Here is a 26,306-nt window from a genome sequence, read left to right as displayed (position 1 = left end):
ATCCCTGGGACCTACTCTGTGGAAGGAGAGAACTTGAGTCCTAAAAGCTGTCCATGGCAAACACACAACACACATACAGTTTAAAACAAAAAGGGAAGTGAGCTGAGCTGCCACTGTCATGTGACCAGCCGCTTCAAGCTGCCTGCTTGGACCTTCCTGTCTGGAAGACTGGACCCTTACACTGTGACAGAAAAACACTTTCGTCCTTAACTTGCTTTCTTTCAGAAACTGGGATTCATGACAAAATTGACAGTTTCAAATAAAAGTTTTGGGGCCCGGGTGTGGTGTTATGCCATATGCTTCAATCCCAGCAACTGAGAGGCAAAGTCAAGTGGATCTCTATGAGGCTAGCATCATCTGCAGAGTAAGTTCCAGGACAGATAGACAGACTAGAGGAGAGAAACACTGTCTCGAAAACAAATGAACACAGAAAACAAAAACCACATGCATACACCGCTTGCTAATGCCAAACACGCAGGATGAGACTGGCTTTGAGTTAAAACTGGTCATCTGTGCAGAAAAACATCCTCCAATCTGTGTTCATTTCATAAATAATGCATTTTATTTTATTGCATATGGCTATTAAGGAGGGCATTCGTGGTCAATACAGACTAGATACAGCATACTAATCTACTCCAGTTTATTCCAGTCTTCAGCAGTGTCCCATGACCCCTATATACAGCATGTACAGCGGAAGACAACAGGGAGGGGAGTCTCTTGTCCAAATACAATAGCGAGAAATATATTTAACATCTTGATATCCTGAAACAACATGTACCCAAAGAAAACACTGTTCAATAACTGTTAAAGTTTATATAGCAAAAAATAGTTTAAATTTAAGATTAAGTGTCAGGCAAAATGTACAAAGACTCAATATACAGCTTGAAGTGCGGCAAACATAACACTCCCACATTTTGGTTCCATTCTGTAAACTAAATTGAAGGATGTAAATATTGCATATGCCTGCTCTTCTTGAAATGTACAGGAGAGGGAACTTAGTGTACTCTTGATGTCTTGTTCTGCTCCTTTTGGCTGCACAGGGGACATGTACCATCTGCGTCCTGTGGTGACCTCTCCGAACACGGAGGGCATGTCACATCTGCCTAAGAGTGCTGCAGTCAGCACTGACAGCGGCTCAGTCCTACTGCCCCTGGGGGATTTAGTTACAAAGCAAACACGGCGCAGGCTCCTAGTCCCAACACTAGTTAACATCTCAGGGGATTCTCAAACGTTCATCTCCACAAAGCACGGCACACACCAAAACGGACTTCCACGCTAGTGCTGTGCACCTGTGCACCGCTGTGATGTGTAACTGCGGGAGGGAAAAGTAAACCTTGAGAACTGGCGCAGGGTGCGGGTCAATTTACATTCAACTTTGTCTTGCAATACAGCCTTCTTCTACGAGCTCAGCACAGAAGCAGGAAGACAGCTGCACTGCCATTAAATAGATTTTTAAGACATGGAATTTTTTGGTCATCCTCTAAAAAGCCTCTTCTTATCAATGCATTATTCTATAGTGATATATATCTATACTTTATATATATATATATATATTTCTCCCAAACAAAAACAAAATGACATAAAAAATAAACCAGCAACTCACATTTCCAAGAATTAGTGTAGTCTCTACAGGACTATGGAGGAGACAGGAACTGGGGAGTGGGGTGGGGGAGGGCGGGGAGGCAGGGCCTCCAGCCCTGTGATGGAGCAGCAAGGTGACTGATAGTCTGCTGGCAAGCTCAGCCCTTCTAGGTGACACAGGAGACAATTCCACAACACTGACATTTTCAGAACACTGAAAACAGAACCAGGGTAGTCTTTGTCAAGAACTGTTGACAAGCGTATGCAGGGACAGAGGTGGGTTTTCCTCTTCTGCTGTCAATAGTGCGATGGCTGGAATGCCTCCCCTCCTCTTCAGGGCAGCCTTGTTGGCCAACAACATGACATCAGGTCAGAGATAATATATTTAAAAAAACAAAAACAAAAAAACAAAATTGCCACACCAAACCAGCCTGAGCTGCGAGCATGCCTACATTGAGTTTTTGGTTCAAGGAATGTGAGCTAGGGTTCAGACAGGAGGCTCGTGGGCAGGAGAAAAGGCTTTGCCATCTGAAGTACTGACACGAGAGAGCGTCAAGAAGTCCGTTAAAGGTACAAAGAGAGAGCTATCCTTCCCCACCCCTACCCCCCCAACACGGCTGATGATTTCCAAAAGGAGGCTGCTCTGGTCACGTTTAGGAATCATGAGGATTAATCCATCTTCAAGTCTAATCCCAAGGAGAGTTGTCAGTCCCACACCGGGCTCTGTGCGTAAGTAAACATCGCAGGTACCTGGACTGGAATCCACATCCGCTTGTCGGAGAGACGGAGGTCAGCATGTGACCCACGGGGGCAGAGCTGCCCTGTACCCTGCCAAACCATCCGGCTTCACCTTGAACTGAGGTAGGACTGTGGTAGTTTTGACTGTAAGCCAGTTAATACCAGATTTAACCACTCTCATGGGTATCGTAGCATCTCCTTGCACGCTGAGGGATTAATCCGCTTTGCCAGAATGGAAATGAAGAACTGACAGCGAGGCCGGCTTTATGGAGGCGAATGGAAATCCCGCCCAGTCTCCCGGAGCGGACTCCATCAACTCATTTAGTTTACAAACAAAACGCAACGCAAACAGAACAACGGTGACGGTGACGGCAGAAGAGGTGGACTTGCCTCTAGGCTCCTTATCTAATACAGTTCCCAGAAGTCTCACGACGTAGAATTACTCCCATTTGAAAGGAAAGTGAGCAGCGTTGGCTGCAGACAGGCTGAGCATCTCCTTCGCATGTATTCGGAGTTCAATGTGGTGGCGATGGAGCCTGTAGCACGTCACTCTGAAATAAAGATGAGAAAACTGGTGAGCCATGCTCCAGGGACCACAGAAACCCAGGGAGCGCGCAAACCCATGGACCTACATTCAGGATTGGGCCTTTCCCTTCAAATGAGGCACTTGGGAGTTGCAAACTCAAGACGGCTATCCTGGGATGGGGCAGCAGGGTGCACTCCAATCTATCTGCACATAGGTGAGAAACGTCGTCCCCATACACTTTGCCGAGCACTCCATGGGGATGGGCAGGTTTCTTGTCCTGATGACAAGCATCTGTGCTGGAGGGACCAGGCCCTGTGGATGAACGACAACCACCACACACCTGCCAAGGGGCTACACTACCGTGGTCAACCTCTGACTCCTCAAAGGAAGAAGGGCTGCCTGGGGTCCACTCTTCCACCCCAGGAACCTGCCCGTCATCTTCCCTCTTCTTAAAAACACATAGATTTAGGCAGGGCAAGAAAGTATGGAAGAAACGTGTTTGCTGTGAGGTCAAACACTCCAACAGTCTACAGATGACCATAATACTAGTAATGGGAATCTCACGCCTTGGGAATCGCGGTACCTGGGAGACAGAGGAAGATGGATCCCTGTGAGTACAAGGTCAGTCTGGTCTACTAGTGAGCTCCAGGCCAGCCAGAGCTACCAGGTAAGACTCTGTCTCGAAACCGCCCCCCCCCCAACTTAAAAGTTCCCTCAGCCACATATTACTGTCACCTGGCTCTCATCACCTCTTAAGAGACTCTCTCAAGAACAAGACTACCAACCCTCCTGCCGAGCTGAGTGGACGGAGGACTAGCATGTGGTCATGTGACCAGCTGCACCTGTCTGTCCCTTCCATGGAGGGACAGCATGGCCTCTAGCACCAGGTCTCCATTCCTAGTGTGTAAAGTCCCCGTGTACCTTGTTTTTGTGCGTGCGCATGCATGTGTACAGTCTTGCCCATTTCGTCACTGAACAGCACGGCAGGGAAAACTGATGTCACATTATGATGATCCTGCCCTTTCATCTTCAAAGTTCCTTCTTCAAAGTGGCACGTGACTTTACATCAGTCCCCATGATGACAGCTACAAGGCCACACTGGGCCTTAAACTGCTCAGACCTCTCCTCTCTTCTCTCACCATCATCATAGGCCAGCACACCTCTAACACTGACTGGAATTCGGACCTTTGACTCGTGAGCCTCATTCTTTGCTGAGAGAACATGAGTGTGGGAGTGTGTGTGTGCACGTGCGTGTGTGTTCTTTCCTTGAGTTCGCAGGGCTAACTCAGCAAGAGAGAAGTTTGCAGCGTGCCCCTAAAAGACATCCTACCACAAATAAGAATGTGTGGCTACTCTCCAACAAAGCACAGATCTGCGCAGACAGAGCCTGTCGGGTGTGGGGCAAACACCCCAGCCCTTCTACCTCCCCTGACAATGTGACACTTGGAGGCTGTGCAACTTCATGGTTTTGTTTTTTTTTTTTTTTTTGCATTCTTTAAACAATTAGGAGATAAACATTATGCAAACAAAGTCAACAGACATTGAAATCAGTATGTCTTCCTAAGGAAAGGTCTCCCATCTAGGTCCTGCTGGACCATTGATCACCATGGTTTTTCCATCCCAAGAGACTTCAGGATACAGTGTCATCTGATTCCTGACAACCTTAACAAGCAAGGCCCAAGTTTCATAGTAAAGCAACAGTATCTTGCCACTCAGGTGACCCTAAGCCAGTGACTCTCCTTCAGGAGAACACCGGCCAAGTTAACTTAGGTCTACACAACACTCAGGGAGATGAACCTGAACCCATAATCTTGGAAGGAGCTCTGGGAGCCCTTCCGTTTCTTCACTACAACACGAGTGTGTTCAAGGGTCAGTGGGGTAAGGTCTGCACTTCCTTAGGGATGCCATGTGGCCGAGACATCCAGCTGCAAGCATCAGGTCATTGGGAGCACGCATCAAGGAGCACGTATCAAGTGGGACTTGCTGCTGTGTACTTAAGAACAAAACAAGCTGAGAAGCAAGAAGAAGGCCGGTCGCCAGGCATGGGCCTTTCAGGAAGGTTCTTTTCGAGTTCTATTCTTCATCCAAAAACAATATTCTTATGGGAAGATGAATGGGTGCCCAGCACATGTACAATAGGGGACAGGGAGATCAGATAGCACCACACCAGCTCTGAGAACTGTGTGCTCAGGATGGGCGCATCCCACATTTTCTCTCTCTCTCCCTCCCTCACTCTCTCTCTCACACACATACACTCATACATGTGCACACGTACCAGAGTGATACAAGGTGATGGAACTTGTCTGCTGTGAGGTCAAAGACTCCTACATCTACAGATGACCGTAATATTAGTACGGAGACCTCAGAACCCCTTTGGGATCATGGGACTTAAACTTTAGTGTGGTTCCTTAGGGCATGCACTTGAGGTGGTCCCAGCGCTGACAGTGACAGTGTAGGAGACCTGGGGAATCTTTCATACGATATAGCAGAAAGCCATCAGAAGTGATTCGATGGGTGGGGGTGGGGAGCCTGCAGAAACAGGGAACCAAGGAAACCCTGGTAGTCTCACTGGACCTACAGGTTGTAGAAATTACTTTAACTACCTAAAGATGTGTTTGTGCTGCATTTGTTAATGATGCAAGGACTGCTACATTTGTTTCACCTTGCCTATCTAAGGCACCTGACTGGTCTAAGAAAAAGCTGAACTGTCAATAGCTAAACAGGAGAGGGATAGGCCGGGCTAGCATGCAGAGAAAATAAGGAGAAGGAATCTTGGAGAGGGGAGGAAAAAGGAGAGAATGAGGGAGAAAGAGAGCGACACACCTGAGCGACACACCTAGGACCAAAAGCCAGGCAGCCACCAACCAGCCATGGAGAAGTAGTGAAAGTGAGCTAGACAGAATGAAAGAAAGGTGAAAATCCCTGAGGCAAAATGTAGATGAGGAGAAACAGGATAATTTAAGTTAGAAGAGCTAGCAAGAAATAAGAGCTACAATTAGTCACCAGAGAAACACAAATCAAAACAACTCTAAGTCCATCTTATACCTGTAAGAATGGCTAAGATCAAAAACTATGATGACTATTCATGCTAGAGAGGATGTGGGGTAAAGGGAACACTCCTGCATTGCTGGTGGGAGTGCAAACGGGTACAGCCCCTTTGGATATCAGTGTGGCAATTTCTCAGAAAATTAGGAAACAACCTACCTCCTTCAAGACCCAGCAATACCACTTTTTAGGTATATACCCAAAGGAAGCCCAATCATACCACAAGGACATGTGCTCAACTGTGTTTATAGCAGCGTTATTTGTCACAGTCAGAACCTGGAAACAACCTAAATGCCCCTCAACGGAAGAACAGATAAAGAAGATGTGGTACATTTACACAATGGAGTACTACACAGTGGGAAAAAATGCCATCTTGAAATTTGTGGGCAAAAGGATGAGCTAGAAAACTTCATATTGAGTGAGGTAACCCAGACCCAGAAAGACAAGCATCATATGTACTCACTCATAAGTGGCTTAAACATAAAGCAAAAAAAAAAAAGCCTACAAATCACAATCCCAGAGAACTTAGACAACAATGAAGACCCTAAGAGAGACATACATGGATCTAATCTACATGGGAAGTAGGAAAAATCAAGATCTCCTGGGTAAATTGGGAGCATTGGGACCATGGGAGAGGGTAGAAAGGGAGGGGAGAGGAAGGGAGGGGAGCAGAGAAAATATATAGCTCAATAAAAACAATAAAGAACAAAAAAGAAAAAAGAAATAAGAGTTAAGATAAGGCCAAACATTCATAACTAATAAGAAGTCTCTGTGTCTTAATTTGGAAGACTGGTTGGTGGCCCCAAAAGAAAGCCTGCCACACCTACTCCATGAAGCCCTAAAACTGGGATGCACTACGAGAAGGTAAGTAGGAGAAAGGAATTGCCTTAGTGGCTCCCATTTTTTTCCATCCTTAGGAAAAGAAGCCCTAAGACTGAAACTGGCTATCTTTATACCAACGTCCAAAACACCTTTCTCCAATGTGAACGGGTGGCAAAAACTATGTTGCACATGCTGGCCAGAGCTCTGGCTGACCACAGCCAGGATAACGTGTGCCTGAGGAGGGCCACACAGGAGGTTGGCCTAGGCCTTGGGGGTCAGACACAAGATCAGGCCCCTGCCTTCATCAAAGCGCCTACCCTTTCTAGTCCATCAGGAGAGGAAATAGAGCCGGGGTCTGACCTGGATACAAACAGGATGTGATGTGTGCCCTATGCCTGTGCACCAGGACACCTGTGCCCTATCTATGCCTTCCTGATTACTTTTATTGGGCTGGTTCATGTAGACTATGAAGAAGGGAAATGTTTTCTAATGCTGCTAATCTGACATCCCCAACCTTAAATATTTATAGGTCCTAAGGATGAGATGCCAGTATACATTTATTTATTCATTACCTATGTCAAATCCACTAGAGGCAACACTAGGATGATTAATTTATGGTCACTCTGCTCTGCATGTGCCCTCAGAAGGGAGACTCTGAGATGTCCAGTCACAGTGGTAAAACTGTGGAAGACCCCGCACTGCACATAGGAAAGACCCACAGACCCACCCCTGCCCTGTGCCTGGCGGTAGCTCATAGTGAGACTGGACTCACAGGATTTGAAATTTCTTTGCAATTCTATACCCAAATCCCTAAGATCAGAGACGAAGTCTTCAAAGCAGTAAGGTTTTGAGGCCTGGAGCCATGAAAACCAGATAGGCAGCAACAACAAAAGCCATTAGTAAAGAAACTTCCGTCTGTATGCCCTGCCACAGAGTTCGGTCATGTTCCTCCTTTGTTCAGCCATCACTGACAGCATATGTCACTGATATGCCCCACGTGGGATACAGTCCCATGACCAGGACTCCTAAGTCCCCGAGGATGAACCTGCAGGTCATCTTTTCCCAGGACAGAAAGAATTCAATGACTATAGTGGCTCCACTACCTCCAAAGCTATGCTCAGACCTCAGGGAAAGAGGAGAGGGGAGGAGGAAGGAGAGAGGACAGAAGGAGCGAGAGACAGAAGACACAGAAAATAGATACACGGCTGAAGGATCAGGCTCTTCACAGTCCACTGGAAAGCAGCAAAATAATGAAGTCCCACCACACCAGTTGGGCATCAAGCCTAGAGTCTTAGCAAGAAATAAGACAGACATTCAGGGGCACATGAGTCAGGTGGACTCACTTGTGCCTTCCCTTCCGCTGGGATTCTCATGAGACTCTGGGTTTTCCGCGTGTTCGACGCCAGGCTCTTTCACACGTCAGTGTCCAGCCATACACTTGTCAGGACTGCTCTGCCCCGGGGAAGCTCAGGCTCTGTCTCTAGATCTCCTCAAGCTTCTCCCCCAAAAGCTCCACACAGACCCTCACATGGAGCCCCAGAAAGGTTCTGTGCAGCACAGAGAAGAGCAGGTGTGGACTCTGTAACATATTCCGGGCTCTGAATTCCTAGTGCTGTTTTGATGAATATTTATTTGCATGCCAAAAGAAAAACAGAGGCTATGTATTTTACATTTCTAGTAGCAAACCAAATTAAGGAAGAACTGAGCCCTTTGGTGAGTCCCCACATCCTTCAATCCCATTTCAATGCCCAGTGTAGGCTTTTCCTTTAAACACAGAACTAGCTGGGAAAACAGACTACTCAGTTGGAAGAAAAATTCCTAGAAAAATACGCCTGATAATTTAGTATCTTCTTACTTTGCTAAGAGTATTTAAAAAAAAAAAAAGTCAGGTTGGGGGTGATAACAAAGTCACCAGAGATTCTAAGAAAAACGGTTACTTAACCTTTCATCTAAATTGGAAAAAAAATCATTTAAAAGGAAAACATGGATGATGGAGCTCTCTGTGACGACCTGCTGGAGAGAGTCCTTCTTGGCTGTGAGCTCACACGGCCGCTGACAATTAGAGCCCTCTCACTTGGGATGCTTGGAACTAAACTCCCTGTCTTCGAGTTTTAACTTGCTAATGACACAATCAATCCCAGCCGGGAGATGAGACGATGTGGCTTTCTCGAGGCTGGAACCAACTACCCTTCTACTCAGCTTAATCCTTTAAGGAAGACAGTCTCTTAATGGCCCAGCCACGGTGTGCTCAGAGGCCTCCCAGCCTGTGAAGCAGCCCACTTCAAACTTTCTCTACACACCCAAAGCTTCGCCCTTGGGAACTTGCCAGCTCAGACTCGGCGGCGGCATTTACAAGTCAAGGTTTCAATGGCTGTTTCCTAATGTGGGCATCTAGCGAGCTCCTCTCTAAAAGGAACCCCCAGCTGCGTGCAGGTGCGGATCCCACACTAGAGTAGTAAGCTCTTCGCACACTCCAGGCCCTGGGAGTCCAGCATCTTCTGCATCCTAGGGCACCCTTTCTCTCAAACCAGGACACTCTAATCCCAGGATAAAACCAGAGGAAGAAGCCAGAATGATGAGGGCCTCTCAAGTGGTACTGGGGTGAGGAGGGGGGGGTACCAACTTCTCTCCAGTGCTGTCCAATAGGAGGCTCCCTCTGGCCTCGAGGACAGATGTTTGGGGCCCAGTGGGATCATGAGAGTTCACTTGAGCCCAGTCTCCACTTACGCTGCTGAGGGCTGCAGCACGATGCTGTGGGGCACACTGACACAGGAGAAAGGTCACCGGAATGGATTAACCAGTTCCCTGCGGTTACCTTCTCCAGCTGTGCTTTGGTAGCAAGAGCGGTTAAAAGTTACTTGCTTTTAAAACAAAAGCAATAACCCTTAATTGGTATTCGCTGTAGACTTCCAAAGAAACACTTGCCCTATGTACTTTTTTGAGTTTGTTCCCTTTTCCCCCTCTCTCCACACTTTACCCAGTCCCATGACAACCAGCTCTGTTGAGCTCTCTGGACATTTAACCCGGATGTTTTTTTTTAAGATTCTATGTATGAGATCATACAATTTTTTTTCATTGGCTTTTTATAGAACTCCCTTCAAAGGACATTAAATACCATACTAGTATCTGACCCTACTTAATGAGTAAGACGAGGGGATGGACACATGCCTGGGAAACCAGCTCACTTGTTAGACTGCATGTGACCTGCATGTGTGCTTCTAGTCCTCCTGTCTCTATGTCCTCTGCACTTAGGACAGTTTTCCTTAGTCAAGCTAAGTCCAACGAACAAAATCAGAACCAAAACCAACCCTAATAGTTTATACCACTTCTCAGAGAAGAAAAGATAAACACGCAACCTCCAAAAGAAAAACAAAACCTGAAGGTGGTGGGTCGGATACCCAGGAAGAACACTTTCCACCTCACAGATGGTGGTGGTGCACAGAAGGGGCCGGCCATATCTCTTCTGCAAATACAGTGTTCTGGGATCACAGCCACTGTCACTTACATAGCACAACCAACCATGAGCCTCCACTGTCCAATCCGACACAGACCCTAGTCAGCCAACCCTTCAAGGCACATGCACCCACCAACATTTAACAAGGAACCCAAAGAGAAGACATAGGCAGGTCTGTCAAAATAGCACCACACATTTTCCACCTGTGGGCTACACCTGAGGCTAACTGATACCCCTGGAAATTATCTGCAAGCTTGCGTGCTTCGGAAACACAATACTGCCCGCTAAAGGCCACGCTATCCTCTTACAGACCCTGCGAGTCATAAGACCAGGTGTGAAGCCAGCACTCTTTCCAACCATCCGCTCTGGCTTCTTCTTCCCAGCACAGAACCCATCTGGCCACCAAAGGCAAGCCTTCTTGATACTCGGCTTCGCAGAAAAACTGACACCTACCACAGCTGCAACCCATAACCAGTGCTTTCTCGGGTCCCCTGAACACGTGATTTCCAGGGCTCCACTTCCATGGCTGATACATGAACCAGCACTAAGATCACAAGCACCTTCTGAGAAGCTCCATTCTTCTCTCAGATGTAGCACATTTCTGTATGACGGCTCACACTGATGCAGAAACTATGCTTTATGTACACTATAAAAATGCTTACGACTGGAGTCATAAAGCCTTCCATCTTTTTCCTGTCAGATTACGGATAAATAGAATAAATATTCAGAGCAGATTCGTTGCTTTCCTTCACCTGTAGCCAATCTGCTGGGAGCTATGATGGGTCATACTGATGGCCTGGGTCGATGGGATCTGTAATCAATGGCCCCGGGGCACAACTCTGGGGCATGTCTAAGAAGGGCTTTCCAGATTGGGTTAACTGGGAAGACCCTCTCGCCCACCACGGGTGCCGCCATCCGTGGGCTATCACCTTGGACTGAGTAAAATGGAAAAACGGAGCCAAGCACCAGAGTTCTTCTTGTGTTTCCTGATGGAGGCTGCACTGTGACCAGCTGTCCCGGCTCCTGCAGCCAAGCCTTCCCACCATGATGGCTCTGAGTCAAAGCAAGCCCTACCGAGTGCCTTTTAATCAGGTGTTCTGTCATAGCAACAAGCAAAGGATCCAAGAGCAAGCTCTCGGCAGGGCCTCTGCCCCAGCTTGCACCCCTGTGAGCCACATCTCACACACTGCCACTCCCTAGGGGGCACAGGAGCCGTTCATTGCTGCCATTCCTGCACCTTGAAACCCACACAGCTTTCCATGGTTCAAGGGGATGTACGTGTGGGAGGTGTGAGGTTACAACGGCCAGAGTCAGACCCAGGCTGGACCCAGGACCGTGGCCACCATCAACCAGCTGATTTCTCAGCTAGGTCAATCAATCACCCGCACTCCTGAAGATAGGGCCGTCCTCTCCCCCACCTCACCCCGCCCCCCCCGTCACAGTGAAACTACCAAGGGAGATTCTAGATAGAAACCGTAATGACTCCAAACAAAACATACATGAATATTGATTTTTCTACATCAAGGAGCACATGCTTCTGGCATGACTCACAACTCCGTGGTCAGACTCTTACTTCAGTCACGCCGGCATGTAGCCACACGCCATGTTCTGAACTACAAAGGCTTCTTCAGACCCGGAGGCCCTGAGCTGCTGAGGAAGGCCGGCTCACCTGCCTGTTTGGGGAGTCATGGCAGTAGGGCAAAGGGGACTGTCACAGCCCCACCCACCTCCTAAGATGCCTCCAGGAGCAATGCAAACAACAACAGCCCAGGGACCACGGGGAGGCATGCAAACTATGCAGGCAGGCAGGACCCAGCAAAAGGAGAACCAACCCAGCTGACTGGGTGAACCCGGCGGGGGAAGGAGAACTCAGGTTGAAGGGAACTCCAGGCTACTGAAAGCTAAGAGCTGTCAGAAGACCAGGGTGTCCATGCCTCTCTGTTGTACTCGAACCATGAGTGGACAGAATGGAGCCAAACCCTGCTGTACCCACTATGTGGCTCAGCACCCAGCTACCACAGCAGCGACCCTCCCCTGGCACAAGGTTCAGCCAATCCCACATCCCACAGGGACTCAGGCGGTGCATGTGCTCTTGTAGCCAAAAGCCAGGGTGCTTATAAGATGTCCCAAGCCCTCAAGTCCTATGTAGCAACCACACTTCCAGAAAGACACCTTCAGCCCAGGCAGAGTCTCCTACTAACCACCCACACTAAGTAAAGTCCAGGATGCCTGGGTTAGAGATAGGGGCCAAGACTCCTGGTGACAGGATGAGAAGCTGGGCTGCAGGTACACAGAGTCAACCCTCCTGGATGGCTAGACCCAAAACAAAGACATGCCATCTGCTTATGTCACTCAGCCCAGGGGCAGAGGCTAGAGACCCCTGGTCAACCAGCAGACCAGTCCAGGTCAGGGCAGATATCCTAGGAACTGTCTTCTCCCAAGTCCTCTGCACCAGCTAGAAGGGGCAGCTCAAGAAAAGGAAACCCAGCAGCATCCAGGCATAGCCCTTCAGAAGGAAGGTCTGCAGGGAGATGGTCCCCATCTCATGGCCAGAGGGTGAGGAACTATGAGAGGTTGGAGGAGGGGTAGAGGCAGAAGGCCTCTTTCAGGAGCACGCCCTGAGGGACACCAGCTTGACCTGACTATGAAGAACTTTCTATGTAGATACACTTGTAAAATTCAGTCTCCATGAATCTCGGAACCATTTTTCCCCTTGATTTCTCTTGGGAAGCAGCAGGCTATATTTTAGCTTCCAGAAGGACAACAAGCCATGGAGGTGAAACTCAAAAGAGGGGTCGCCTCATTCCTAGCTTGTTGATTCAGATGGCGCTCTAAGACGCAGCCTCTACAGTAGGAACCTGTTAAAATGCAATTTAGCAAAGTGAGGCTGAACTGGTCCCAAATCTCCAGCAAGTTTTTAAAACCATCCGATTTGTATGTTCTGCACACCGACAGTCCAGAAGAACTTCAAGCTCCTGTGTGCTCACACCGGCCATCCTCAGCTGCACACTCAGGGGAAAGGGAAGCCAGATCTCCACATCCAGAATAGAATCCAGCGTGACCGCTAGAGCTTGCCATGCCCGCTGCGCACCGCGGTCCTAAGCAGTTCCATTTCTGACCTTGCCACACAAAACCCAGCTTCTCGGTGGTTCTCTCTAACCCACACGGCGCTGAATCCTATGGAAAGCTTGTGGGCTCCAGACCATTGTTGGTATACTTTCAAAATCTAGTGCCATCACTTCAGCCTACTTCCAAGATTTCTCACCCCACTTCCCCATCTACCAGGGGCATCCAAGATCCTGAACAGGGCTGAGTTTGGCAGTGGCCCAGGGTGTCCTCACTCGGGGGAAAGGAGAAGAGAGGATCCCCATGGCTTCTCTCTGCCAACCAAGAAGGCTAGGACAACAGGGTCATAGCAGTGACAGGTGGCTTCTTCCCGGGCATGTGCTCAATTACAGAGAGACACAGGGACTCACTCAGGGAATCTACACACACCATACTTGGAAAAGTCTTCTATGTTTGTGATAGCAAGAGGCTCTTCACAGCTCGCCAGAAGATGGAATGTGGGGTTCCTAGTTTTTACAGCTGACTTCACAATTAAATTAAAGAAGCTACTTTAACAAAAAAACAAAAAAAGTGTTGCCTTCTCATATGAGCCCACAAAGTAACTAAAAACAGGGCTTCGTTCTGCCTAATCTATCCCATCCCCGCTGAAGCTGAAGGAACAGAGATAAGCTGCTGTTCTCGACATAGTCCCTTCTGATTCCAGGAACAGCAGGGACTCCCAAGGCAGCCCCCCCACCCCCACGAGGGCAATCACCTATGAACACAGGGCACCCATCCTGCAGGAGCCAGCTGTCCCTTCAAGCAAGAAGCGCTTCTTTGGACCATCTTGAAGAACCAGAACTGAGATAAGAAAGACCAGACCACACCTCCACAGGGACTGCCTAGTTACACAAGACCCCTGACCCCAGGCCTACTTCTTCCTCTATTGAAACCCAACACACAAATCGGTGACCCAAGAGGGACCCGTGGCCACAAGATGTATGCAGCCGTTCTTCCTCTACTGAGTTCGTCTCCTCTGTTTGCCTCTTCGATTGATTTACAGAGACGGTGGCCAAGACTGATCTGTTAGGGCAGCCAGAGTCCATTCTTCTCTCCTAAAAGTTACTCTGTCTAGAAAGTATCCAACAGACCCATGATGGGCAAGATAGTAAATTTTGAACCCGGCCCTCCCCGGAACCTGGAGAAGCTGCCTCGGTCTGTGGAAGTCTCCTTCCATCAGCCCACTCTGGGCACAAGCCGCTCATCACGTAGGGCTCCTGGCCCAGAGCTGTCATCTGATAGAGAGACCGAGTCCTCTTCCATGACGCGGCCAACATAAAGGAGACAGTCACCTAGGGCGCAGGGCCTTCCGATGCTCTGCTACAGGTTTTACCTACAAGGACTCAATGAATCCCTGGTGTGTCTGCGTAAGAATTCTTCTACAGTCACAACACCTCCAAAGGGGGCAACTCAGGTCCAATCCAATTGGAAGGAAACCCATCTGCCATCATGTGAAAAAAGCCAGCTAAATGATTTTCCCCACAACTTTTTTTTAAGGACCTTAAGAATATTAAGACCCCATGGGAGACTTGGTCCTGAGAAGATAACCACGCAGCAACAGATGATTAGCTACTAACTGGTCCTGAGGCTAATTCTAAATTGGTGTTTCCAAATCTACTCATCATTAACTGAGTTAATGACTCATCTCTTTGGAAGCTGCTAACGGGCTGTGAGGGGTGTACAATACTCCACACACAGGACACAAATGCAGAGGCTGAGGGTATTAACCCAGCCTGCATCACTGGTCAGAAGCAGGGCTGGTTCTGTCCCTAAGAGGGAAGGCCTTCAGGGTTCATGAACTAGCCTAGAAACATTTCTTCTTAGTGACATTCCCCACTGCTTCTGCCTGCTGTGCACTTTGCTTTTCTACCTCAAATGCTTCCTTCCATCTGCACCCAGCTGTCCCCTAACATGGACGTAACAGCAGGAGGGCTGGTGGGACCTGCTGCATGCGCTCAGCTGCTCCGTTATTCCACAGAAGCAGACAGACCCCAGGAGCGTGAAGCAGGGCACTAGATGTCCACCCAGGGCGTGCCGACCTCTGGGCCACCTCCTCCAATGTTCTCCCGGTGGTACATCTGACCTTGAATCGGTGTTGAGGCAGTGGTTCCGACCGGGGCTCTGTGTCCTCAGGTGCACTCTAGAGCCTGACCCATGACCCCTGCTGCTCCCACACTAACTGAAGGGGCTTAATGTACTTGGATGCTTAATTTTATAGTAAGTACTGTGTCTGTGTTCTTTAGGAAAACACAGAAACTGCTAGAGGAATAGAAATGTTTCTTCACTCAGGCGAGGTCCAGGAAGCTGGACCACAAGAAGTTACCACCAGGAGTTAAACTCGCAAATCCATGGACAAAAGAGGGCTTAGAAAAAGGGGGGTGGTGGTGGTGGTGGTGGAAATTAACACAACAAAGTTCTTCAAACTGACAGATGGAAACTGGCTAAAAAAAAATTAAAAAAAAAAAAAAGAGAGGGCTTTCCCACAATGGCCATTCTTCCTCTCTGCTTCCTTAACTGTTCCCATTTTACTCTGAAATTGTGAGGAGGAAAATGAGAGGGGAATTAGCTCATTGCCACACAACAGAAACAGGAAACAGCGGGTCATCTGGGAAGTTCTGAGGCAGAGTGGTTATGTGCTTTCCAAGCTGATAACCCACCATAAACAGCCTGAGTCCAACACTCCCTCCTTTTGTCCTAATGACTCTGGACAGACCACCTGACCCTCTGACCAAGTAGAGTCCGTAATTCTGACAAAACCCGAGTCTGGGGCTGGAGAGACGGCTCAGCGTCAGCAGAACTGGCTGCTCCTCCGGAGGTCCTCTGCTGGATTCCCAGCACCCACACAGCAGCTCACAACCTCTGGAACTCCAGCTCCATGAGATCTGACACCCTCTTCTGGAAGTGCACAGTCATAATTACAGGCAAAACACCCATCCATACACATAAAAGCTGATTTTACATACATTACAGGATGTCTGAATGTCACATGACATTATACTTACAGAAATAAAAAAAAAAAAAAATTACAAAGGCTTGAATTTTGCCCAGTTGTGCCCTGTGAAGTTGCCTTTCAGTATTGCTCAGAAAGTTTCTTTTTCATTTCACCCAAGAAGAATTCATTCAGTATCATATTGTGTTTGCCACATTTCTGGACTGTTAACAGCACACTTTGGTCCCTAAAGATGGCCTGAGTTAAGTCCACAGACAAAGTAGAGAAATCTCATGTCATAGTAAACATTAAAACACTGCACTGTGACCACAAAAAAAAAAAAAAAAAAAAAAAAAAGGAGTTGCCCCAATGTCAACATTTGGCTTTTGAAGTGAGAATGAAAATTGCAATCTAGGATGAACATCTATGCTTTGGGAAAAAAAAAGAAAACAAAGCTTAAATACCACGCACACAAATCACTGAGAATTGTATCAACTCTCTATAGATGAAAAGAATAGAGGATCAATATTCTTGAGGTGACTGGCTAAAGATTTGAATGTCCTTACAAAATACATTACTATTCAATTAGAAAGAAAAGGAAAAAAAAAAAAACAAAACAAAAACATGGGTTTTGGAAAGAAAAAAAAAACAGTATGGGAACACAAACATCAGTTCTAAATGTGTTTCTGGAAAACCTGATACTTTCTAAAATAAATATTAAAAGACTTGGTACTTAAGAGTTCATGTAAAGGTTTATCTTTAAGATATATCAAGTATCCAAACGTTTGACCCAATTTCAGCAAATGCACAAGAAGTAAGAAATATTTTGCAAATGTCATTGCATAAATACCACACAAAAGAAATTGGAACAGCATGTAGATCATTTGGACAAATAATTATGTCTGTGTAAAACTCAGTATTTTTTTTCTGCTTTAGCAGAAAAAGAAATCGCAATTATTAAATGAACTGCTTTATCACCCACACACAGCCTGTACATTTCAGCCCAGCTCTATTTCAGCACTCAACACAATGAGTTCAATGACAAGTGCCAAGCCCAGAGTGTCTGGCACATTCTGCACCCAGCAAGCAGCTCCTGGTGTGCAGCTTGCTTCCTGGTCTATTCCAACTGCAGGTGTTACTTCAGGGCACCCTCAATATAAGCCTAGGAAACTACCCACAAAAGACACTCAAAAGACCAGTGGCCACCATGACCTCAGCATTTCCTTACCAGCTCCCTCCAGAAACCAGCATCTACCTTCCCTGTGTCATCAACTACACTCCTTCCCCTTGCAGTCTTGAATGATACATTCAGACAACCGAAAACAGAGTGTTCTGTTTAGATTTGGAAAGCATTGTTGCCACACAACCCAACCCTCAGTAGCCGGATAAGCAGCAAAACCTTTGTAGCAGGTCATTATGGAGAGGCAGAAAATGTGTACTAAAATGGCAACATCTTGCATGAAAACATACACTCTTGTGCTGGTCTAGAGAGACTAAACAAACTCCACCCCTACCACAGTTCTCTAGGCAAAGAGGCTGAATCTGGGGCTCAGCTCCACTCTGAGTCAAAGTGGCCCCCACACTAATTGGCAATGTAGACACGAGAATAAAGTTACATTTCCCCTTAAGTTTCCAAGGTGAACGGAAAACATTTAGTTCTGTACTATCCAATGCCCCCCCAACAAAATAAAAGGTTGGCCCGTTTGCCAAATCTGATAGCAAAGTTACCTAGCTCTTAGAATATGCTTCCAGAGAAAAGGTGTTAGTAGGAATCTAATAGAACACCTTTATGCCCAGCTGCTGCTATGAAAATTGCTTTTTCGGGGTCGAAGAGCAAAGAATCCAGCATGTTCCTACTCTACAGACCATCAGCACAGTACTGAGATCAAAACTTGAGGAGTGACCCCCAAGTTAAGTCAACAAACAGAACTGAAACCCCGCCGAATCCTGGCTAATTAAACCTCTGAAGTTTGAGGGTTTGACTGTTAGTTAGAGCTGGCAGCATTAAGAGTCAATTTTAAAAATGTATATTCTAATTACACATCCTCATCTTGTCAACAGCTCTTAATACCTGAGCACATCACAGCCGGGAATGCAAAGCCTGCTTTGAAGCCAGCGCAGACAGCAGGCCTGTTTTTCTTAATTGTTCTGCTACTATGTAATTTGAATCTCTACATTGTTACTTTCATTTTTTTTCCCCCTTCTGGAACAAATCTTGTTTTGTTTTGCTGCTCTCCTCTTGCAGTGCTCTAAGGCTGAGCTACCACCTGGCTTTAGGGAATTCTTAAAGAAGGTGGTGGGGGTGGGTTTCTTAGAGCACCAAGCACAACAGACAATGGGTCAGGAAAGGTAAGCTTTAAGAAGGCATTGTCTCCATTCCCAGACTACTACGACTTTGGCTTTTCATTTATTAATTTTTAATTTAAGCATACTCATTTCCAAAAGTACCTAAGCAAGGGCTTAGGGCACTCTAATTTCATCTCTGTGGCCCAGTAGGGGAAGGACGGGAATCAACCGCTCTGCAGACAACACACACAGCCAGAAGCAGGGTAGAGCAGGTAGGTGGCTCTCCAGAGATTAGCAACCAGAACCCTGGCTTCCTCGCTCCGCCCTCCTTCCTTCTCAGAGACACTTCAGTAAAGGCTTTTCTTTCAATAAAGGAAGCAGAACTGGCCACGTGACTTTCATTCACCAAAAACCAGAGTGTTTTCCTTAGCACCTCAGCTGCCTCTTCCTTAGGAGGTGAGAGCCACCCAGCACAGCACCATCTCATCCCCCAGGCACCAGGCCTAAAAGGCACCCTCTGAGGCTTGCAAAGCTGCTGTGCTGGCTCCGGGGACCAAGCACTCCCAAAGACAGAACTTTCTAGACCAAGACCACCGGCTCCTTTGGAAACACCTCACTTCTCTGACAAACTGGTTAAGATAAGGACATGCAGTCTTCTGATCAAACAGAAGTAAATACAGATGCCCTCCACAGCCTCTCTCCCGTCAGCCTCTTCAACATCAGCAACTAACAGAATGAAAATCCCATCATAGAGAAAACCAACATTTTAGGGCACATACCAATCTACAATCCTGTCGTCAATAATGTGCAAAATTGATAGAAGCAGTTTTAAAACACACTTAATCCAGTTAATTTCCAGTTCCCAAACAAGACAGCAATTCCGACATATGAATCAGACTACACACACACACACCCCTGGTACTTACTAGTTACTTACTAAGTTATGCTTAAGAAACCCACCCCCATTCCCAATTCAACTGCAGTCAGCTGTGAGACACTGCCAGGACCTTGTGTCTGTATTACTTTATGTACTACATACTACCTAGGCTGAGCTAAATTATGATGTGTCTGTGTAACGGATGAGGGTCCAGGAGAATACGAATGAGCAGCTTGGGGTGGCAGCACAGGGCACTGCTAGGAGCCTGGGCAGAGCTTGCTAAGTAGTGAGGACATTCTGCATTTCAGTCTCAAACTCATGCTTCCAGCCTGGCTTCGACAAACCACCCTCTCTGAGCAGGTGGCTCTACAGAGAACTTCTCATCTGGGCACACCACCAATTTCTACCTGGATGTGAGCTGCACACAAAGAGGTCCATCCTAGGGTTCTCAGTGGTCCTTTGTGCCTCCACGGACATCAAGGGCCCCTACAGCTCTGTGAGCAAAGTCTGCATTTTCTCCCTCCCCCACTCTGATGCTGCACTCTGCTCAAGTCAATTTGCTAGAAATCTAATTTGGCATGTATGCCTCCCTTTGAACATGTGGCTCTGGCACAATAGATAAATCGTAGTTATCGGTTTTTCCTTTAAAAATACCCCCTTTAGAGAAGAGTTTAGCATAATATCCACGGAACTCAGAACAACTGTAAGATGCCTTCCTGTCAGCTTGTAGGAAGAACTATTTGGATTTCACACGAGTGAAATCCTGCAGGCTGACAGGAATTTTATCCTGGTGGGAAACCTTAAGCAGGACTAGATAAACCAGGTGTCTAAACAAACTTACGCCCTGTGGGTCAGCATTCTTTCTAATCTGCCAGTGAATCCTCTTTCTGATGTAGTGACTGTACCAAGGGCCTCAGACTTCAAAGTGTGGATGACTTCAATCTGGGGTTTCCAAAGAAGGAGACCACCCACACAGCCCCAACTCTGCCTGTTTCCTCACCCCTCTACCACAGGGACGTGGAAATCAATGTGTGGCCTGTGGAGAATAGGGCCTAGCAGAGTTTCCCCACTGGGTCACATCCTGCTGTGTTTCCATGACCTGTGGCTTAGCTGTCCTCAACTCCCTAGTATTAGAAATTGTGTACTGTGTAAAACTTTGACAAAATGACCTTCATTTGAGATATTGAACATGGAGGAGACACTTGGCCAACTTCTAGTTGACTTAATTAGATGCTGAGGTACTGCAGTACTCTTGGTAGTTCCTGGAGGCTCCTTTCTCCGCTCCCGTTTTAATTATAATAAAAGAATCAGATTTTCATCCATTACCCTAGAATAACAGTATTTGCCCCAAGCTAGAAGCCTGAAGCCTATGAATTAACAGTCCCAAATACACTAGATCACACATTCTAACTGGATAGCACTCAACTGCTCAGCTTAAGAACCAAAATTGTACAGGTTCTGTGAAACACAGACCACCAACCACATGGCTTCCACATCCCATCATGGGCTCCACTGCGGCACCCAGCCTGTCCTGCTAGCAAACCCATACAGAAACATCGACAAGACGGAAGAACAGCAGAACTCGGCACTCCAGACCGGACTCCTCTTACACCCCAGTCATTTCTGAGACACAGAAGGCTTTGCCAGGTGCACAGCAAGCCCTTCTCCATGCTGGTGGATATTTGATAATTGGAGAGGAGACAGCCCCAGCTGCCCTCCAGTCCCACTGTTCCTGTAAAAGAACCGCGCTTCAAATCTTGATCCTGAAACATGGCTGAGTGCTATTGCCTGGGGTGCTCTGAGAAGCCCAGCCCATCCTGTTCCTATGCCAACCCCAACTCCTTGTTCCACCCAGCCCACGAGGGCCTTCCAGTGGCTCCTGAGCTCCCACAGCTCCTCAGGGATTTACGTCAACAGCCCCAGCATTACCTGGGGACTCATTAACAATGTCATTTTGCCAGGTCCTGGACGTTCAGCACCAGGAATCCTGGGAGGCTGACTTGCCTGGTACCCACAGACAGGAGTTACGCTCAGGTGAGAACAGCTGCCATCAGGCTATGTGAGCCAAGCCACACTACTACCGTTTCCCTTATGGGAACTATGGAGCCTCTGATGGACAGGCCTGTCAGTCTACATACGAACTTGAAGCGACAGGAGCTGCTCCTACCAGCAGGCACCAAGACTCATGATCGCTTCCCGAGGGTCAACAAACTATTATCTGGGCAGAGGTGACCTAGGACACAGAGCCAGTGTCCGCATGCTCAACTGTGATGAGCTAAACAACCTTCCCTGTCTGCAGATGGGAAGGACAGGACCCCAAGGACCCAGGCAGGAGATGGTTGGAACTAAAACAAGGTCAAAGTCTCCCGCCCATGGGGAAGGTATTAACTCTACTCATAAGCCAAGCCAACGCTCATGACAAGCTCTTTGGAGAGAGTCAACGACATGGCAGCCAAGGAACCTCTAGAGAAGCGTGACATCCAAAGCCACCCAATACTCCCCACCCCCTTCCCGGCCTCAAGGTCAGAGGACCTCACCTTTCACGACTGTGGCTTCCTTCAAGTGGTGGGACAAGAAGTCAATGCTTGCGTAGGTGCTGGCAGAGGGCAAGGCTCCGGGGCCTGGGCCCCCACACACCCCGCTGGTGCCAGTGCTTCCCACGGTGCCGAGAAGTCCCCCAAGGCTACGGGTCCGGCCCCAGGAACTCTTGTCTCCAGGCTGTGGATGCTGTGGCTGAGATTGCGACAGGGACCCCTGCTCATCCCTCACGTCAATGGCGATGTAGTTGAGGCCGTTCTGGAAACCCACAGAGGTCTCTCTGCGCATGGGAGAACTGCCGCCTCCAGGACAGCCAATCAAAGCTCCAGGTTGACCTGGGTTCCATGGCCTAGCCTGTGGGGCTGATGGCACAGCCGGCGATGGCTGTGCCTGTCCTGGGGATGTGGGTGGCTCATCACTTCCTCCCAGGATGCAACTACCTTCGCTGCTTTTCCTGAGGGAGACGTTTTCCACAGAGGCCGAATTGTGGCGCTTAGAGTTGTGGGCGAAGGAGGGGGACACTGGGGTGACTGTGGTGGTGGAGGAGAAGGTCTCTGAGCTGTGGCGACGTCGTCCCCCCTGTGGGTCTGCACGGATGACCTTGGCACCCCGGTGGGGATCAGGGGGCTGGCTGACTTGAAGAAAGGCCTCCACCCCAGACACCTGATCCATGAGACTTAGGCGCTTCAAGCCAGATGTGGGGCTGGTCACACGGGCACCTTCTGGCTTTGGGGGTGCTGCGATAGGTTGTGGCGGGGTAGCAGCCACACCAAAGGCCATCTCGGTATAGTCACCATTATCCCCAGGCTCTGAGGACGTTGAGGAGCCAGCAGTGGGGCCCTGGGAAGTGGCAATTGATGCTGGAGGCAGGCGATAGAGCTCTCCTGGGGCAGGTGGCAGAGGCTGCTGCAGGGAAGAGGGGGAGGCAGAAGGACGCGGGGGCAGAGGTGGGTATGGAGATGTGACCTCTGGGGAGAGAAGGCCATCCATGGAGCCTACTGTGTCTCCACTATGGGTGACAGGTTTAGGGGACTTGGGAGAACTGAAGTCCAAGTTCATATAGTCAGAGAGCGGGGAGCGCTGCCGGCTGTCACTGCTGGTGCCTGGGGTACCTGAACCCAGGGATGAAGCAGGACTACTGGCTGAAAGCAACGAAGAGGATGAAGCCGCTGATGCCAGCAGTGGGGGGGCAGGCGGGGACAGACGGGTACCCGCCTCACCAAAGTCAATGTTGATATACTCGCCAGGGCTCTTGGGCTCTGAGGGTAAAGGGTACTCTTGCATGCTGGGAAGGGTCTGCAGTCCCTCCAGCGACAAGCGCGTGGGTCGCACTGCCCGACAGCGCTGGCCCAGGAAGCCCTCAGGGCGGCCACTGCCGCCACTCGGCCTCATGGAGGAAGGCACTGCTGAGTGGTGAGGCTGGGTATGGCCACCCCCAGCTGCCCCAAAGGTGCCAGCCAACTGGGAGGTTCCAGAGGAGGCCTGGGGCTCCAGCCTCTCCTCTTCCAAGATTCGCCCCACAGGAGAGCTCATGAGCACATACTGGTCACTGTCCCCACTGCAATAGGGGGCTTTGTAAGAGCGGGGCAGAGAGCTGTAGCAGTGTCCAGGGACACCCTTGAGGCCCTCTCCCCCTCCACGCAAAGCTGCTGAGAAGAAGTCGGGTGGCGTGCCCGCGTTGCCAGCCTCGCTGGGGGACATGTTGAGGTAGTCCCCGTTGGGGAGCAGCTTTGGGTCTGTGTTCTCCATGGACAGCTTGGAGCCACACCACATTCGCATGTACCCGCTATCCTCCGGAGAGCTCTCAGCTGGGGAGCTGGCTTTGTAGCTGCCTCCGTTCACGGGGAAGGTCCTGCCGGCCCCTGAAGGGGGTGCTGGCACTGCAGCTCCTGAGGGTGGCAAGGCGGCTGCCGCCACCGACCTCGGCTGCAGGATCTGCTTGGGGGCAGACACGCTGGTGGGGCTCATGGGCATGTAGTCGTCACTCTTGCAGCTACTGGGGCCAACACTCCTGAGGGCAGCCCCAGGGGTCATGGGCATGTAACCATCATCTGCCCCCAGGTTACTGCTGGAACTCTTGTGGGAGCCAATCTCAATGTCTCCATAGTCCTCTGGGTAAGGGTGATAGGCCACTTTGGGAGAAGACACCGGGAAGGATGGGCAGAGGCGACCTGAACTGCCAGAGAAGGTGGCCCGCATGAGAGTATACTCATCAAGAGAGGCAGAGGAAGGCTGGGGTACTGGCCGCTGTCGGGCAGGTGTGGTCAAGGAATAAGTCCTCTTCCTCAGCCCTCTGTCCAGGTCCTGGGCCCCATCCCCGGAGACCCTACGGTAAGGGCGGCCACAGTGGCTCAGGGGTCTATCCATGCTCATGTACCCATAGAGCTCGCCCCCACTGCCGTCCCTGGCTGGCGGGGTCTCCGCGATTGACTCGGGAGTGTTGCTCCTGTGGCTACTGAAGGCTCTCAGGTCGCCAGGGCTGGAGCCATACTCATCAAGGGACATAAAACCTGGGTCACTGGGGGAGCCGGAGGCAGAGGCACTGCCGCTGGACGGACGCTGGCCTTGGGGGTGGTGCAGCTGATGAGGCAGGTGCGGGTGGGGGCCTGGAGGCAGCGGGTAGGATCCCGAGCCGTGCCCACTGCTGGAGGATAGGCTGCCGGGGCTGGTGGCAGCGGGCGGTGAGTGCGCCACGGGCATGGACATGGAACGGCTGTGTTGCAGGGCGCCCCCTGCCGGCGCCAGCGTCACTTTGCTCGGGCGGCCTCCGCAGCCGCCGCTCAGGGTGTGCGAGCGACTCAGGGGCGCGCGCACCGGCCCAGGACTCAGGGGGCTCCCGGCCACCGACATCGGCCTGCCTCCCGCTGTCCCGGCCCCGGCTGCCGCGCCACCGTCGCCCTCGCTGGCCGTACGGACCCGACACGAGGTGCACTTAGCTGCTGGCGGGGTGGCCGCCAGGCTGTCGGTGCGTGAGCGGCGCACCAGGCCAGTCTGGCTAGGGGGCAGGTTGACCAGGTGGTGGTGGCGGCGCGCGCCCGGCACACTGATGGGGTGCGTGGCCGACGACCCGGACGACTGACTCTTGCTGCGAGGCCGGAACTCAAAGAGCTCCTTGAGCGCCTTCATGGCCTCCAGGATGGTCTCGTGGATGTTCTGCGCCACCACCGAGTCGTCGGCTTGCATCCACAGCTCGCCGGGGCCGGTGACGGCCGAGCGGCCCACTTCGATGAAGAAGAAGCTGTCTGAGTGGCCGCAGCGGCGAATGTTCATAAGCTGCAGCGTCACCGACGGCTGTTCGCAATTGAGCTTCACGAAGCCGATGGTGCGCGCAGACAGACATAGACGGTATACACCCGTCAGGTTTTTGCTCTGACCCAGGCCCTTGGGCTTCAGGTTCACCTGCCACACCTCGCGGTAGACTGCCGTGGCGGGTGTCACGAGCCCGTAGTTGTCATCGGATCCAGCGGCACCCGCCGAGCCGCCCAGGACGCCCGGGAGAGAGGCGCTGCAGGACCCGCCGCTGGCCGCGGTGCCCGAGCCCCCATCGCCAGAGCGACCCTCGCTGACCAAGTCGGTGAGCGCGCGGTACCAGCCCTCTTGCTCCTGCTCGTTCTCCGCCGCCACGGCAAAGTACTCGTCCTTGGTGTAGAGGGCGATCAGGTACTTGTGCTTGGCGTCCGCGCGCTTGTTGATGTTCAGGCAGCAGTCGAGCGCGATCACTCGCTTCGGCGCGCCCGCCTTGCTCCTCCACTTCTTCTCGCTCTCGTAGTACTCCAGCCTCGGTGGCAGCGGCGGCGACCCCCCAGCCGCGGCTGCATCGTCGCCGCCCGTGCCGGGGCCGCGCAGCACGAAGAAGCGTTTGTGGCCGTGCTTCTGCTTGCGCAGGTAGCCGCACTTGCGCACGCTGTGGTTGTTGTTGTTGTTGTTGTTATTGAGGTTCGGGCCGTCCCCACCCGCCGGCGCGGAGGCCCCGGGTAGGGGCGCGCTAGCCATCGCCGCCGGTTCAGGCCGCACCTCTCTGCTAGGCACGGAGGGGGATGGCGAGGGCCGAGGGGCGCGGGCGGGGGCGGCTCCCCGCCACCCGTCGCCCGGCCGCCTGGCCACGCGCGCGCGTCCCCCGGGCCCAAGCGGTGGGCTAGGAGGCGCGCGCGGCTCGGTGGCGCAGGGCCCTCCGCCGCTCCGAAGGATGCTCTGCGCGGGCGGTCGCCGCCCCTCACTCCGACTGTCTGCGGCGGCTGCCTCCCGGGCTCTCGGGCGGCGCCCGGGGACTGGCTGGCTGGGCCGAGAGTCGGGGTCCCCGATTCGCGGGGCCGAGCTTAGGACGCGCGCGGTCGGCCTGCTGCCGCCGTTCTGCACTGCGCGACGCCGGGCTGCGTCCGGACACTCGGGGCCCACGCCGCCACTG

General features: G+C 50.6%; 1 protein-coding gene across 1 annotated transcript; it reads right to left on the bottom strand.

Annotated features, from left to right (window-relative positions):
- Positions 1-539: 539 nt before the first annotated feature.
- Positions 540-26,014, bottom strand: Irs2 (insulin receptor substrate 2). The gene is made up of 2 exons (XM_038328495.1): positions 21,901-26,014; positions 540-2,870 (listed from the first exon to the last, which is right to left on the bottom strand). Exons 1-2 carry the CDS (start codon positions 25,892-25,894, stop codon positions 2,866-2,868), a joined length of 3,999 nt encoding a protein of 1,332 aa, XP_038184423.1. The 5' UTR covers positions 25,895-26,014; the 3' UTR covers positions 540-2,865.
- Between the last annotated feature and the right edge of the window lie 292 nt (positions 26,015-26,306).

The sequence above is a fragment of the Arvicola amphibius genome, chromosome 4, assembly GCF_903992535.2.
Source record: "Arvicola amphibius chromosome 4, mArvAmp1.2, whole genome shotgun sequence".
Taxonomy (NCBI): Eukaryota; Metazoa; Chordata; class Mammalia; order Rodentia; family Cricetidae; genus Arvicola; species Arvicola amphibius.
Note: the sequence above shows the minus strand (reverse complement) of the source record. Positions and strands in the feature narration are given on the sequence as shown.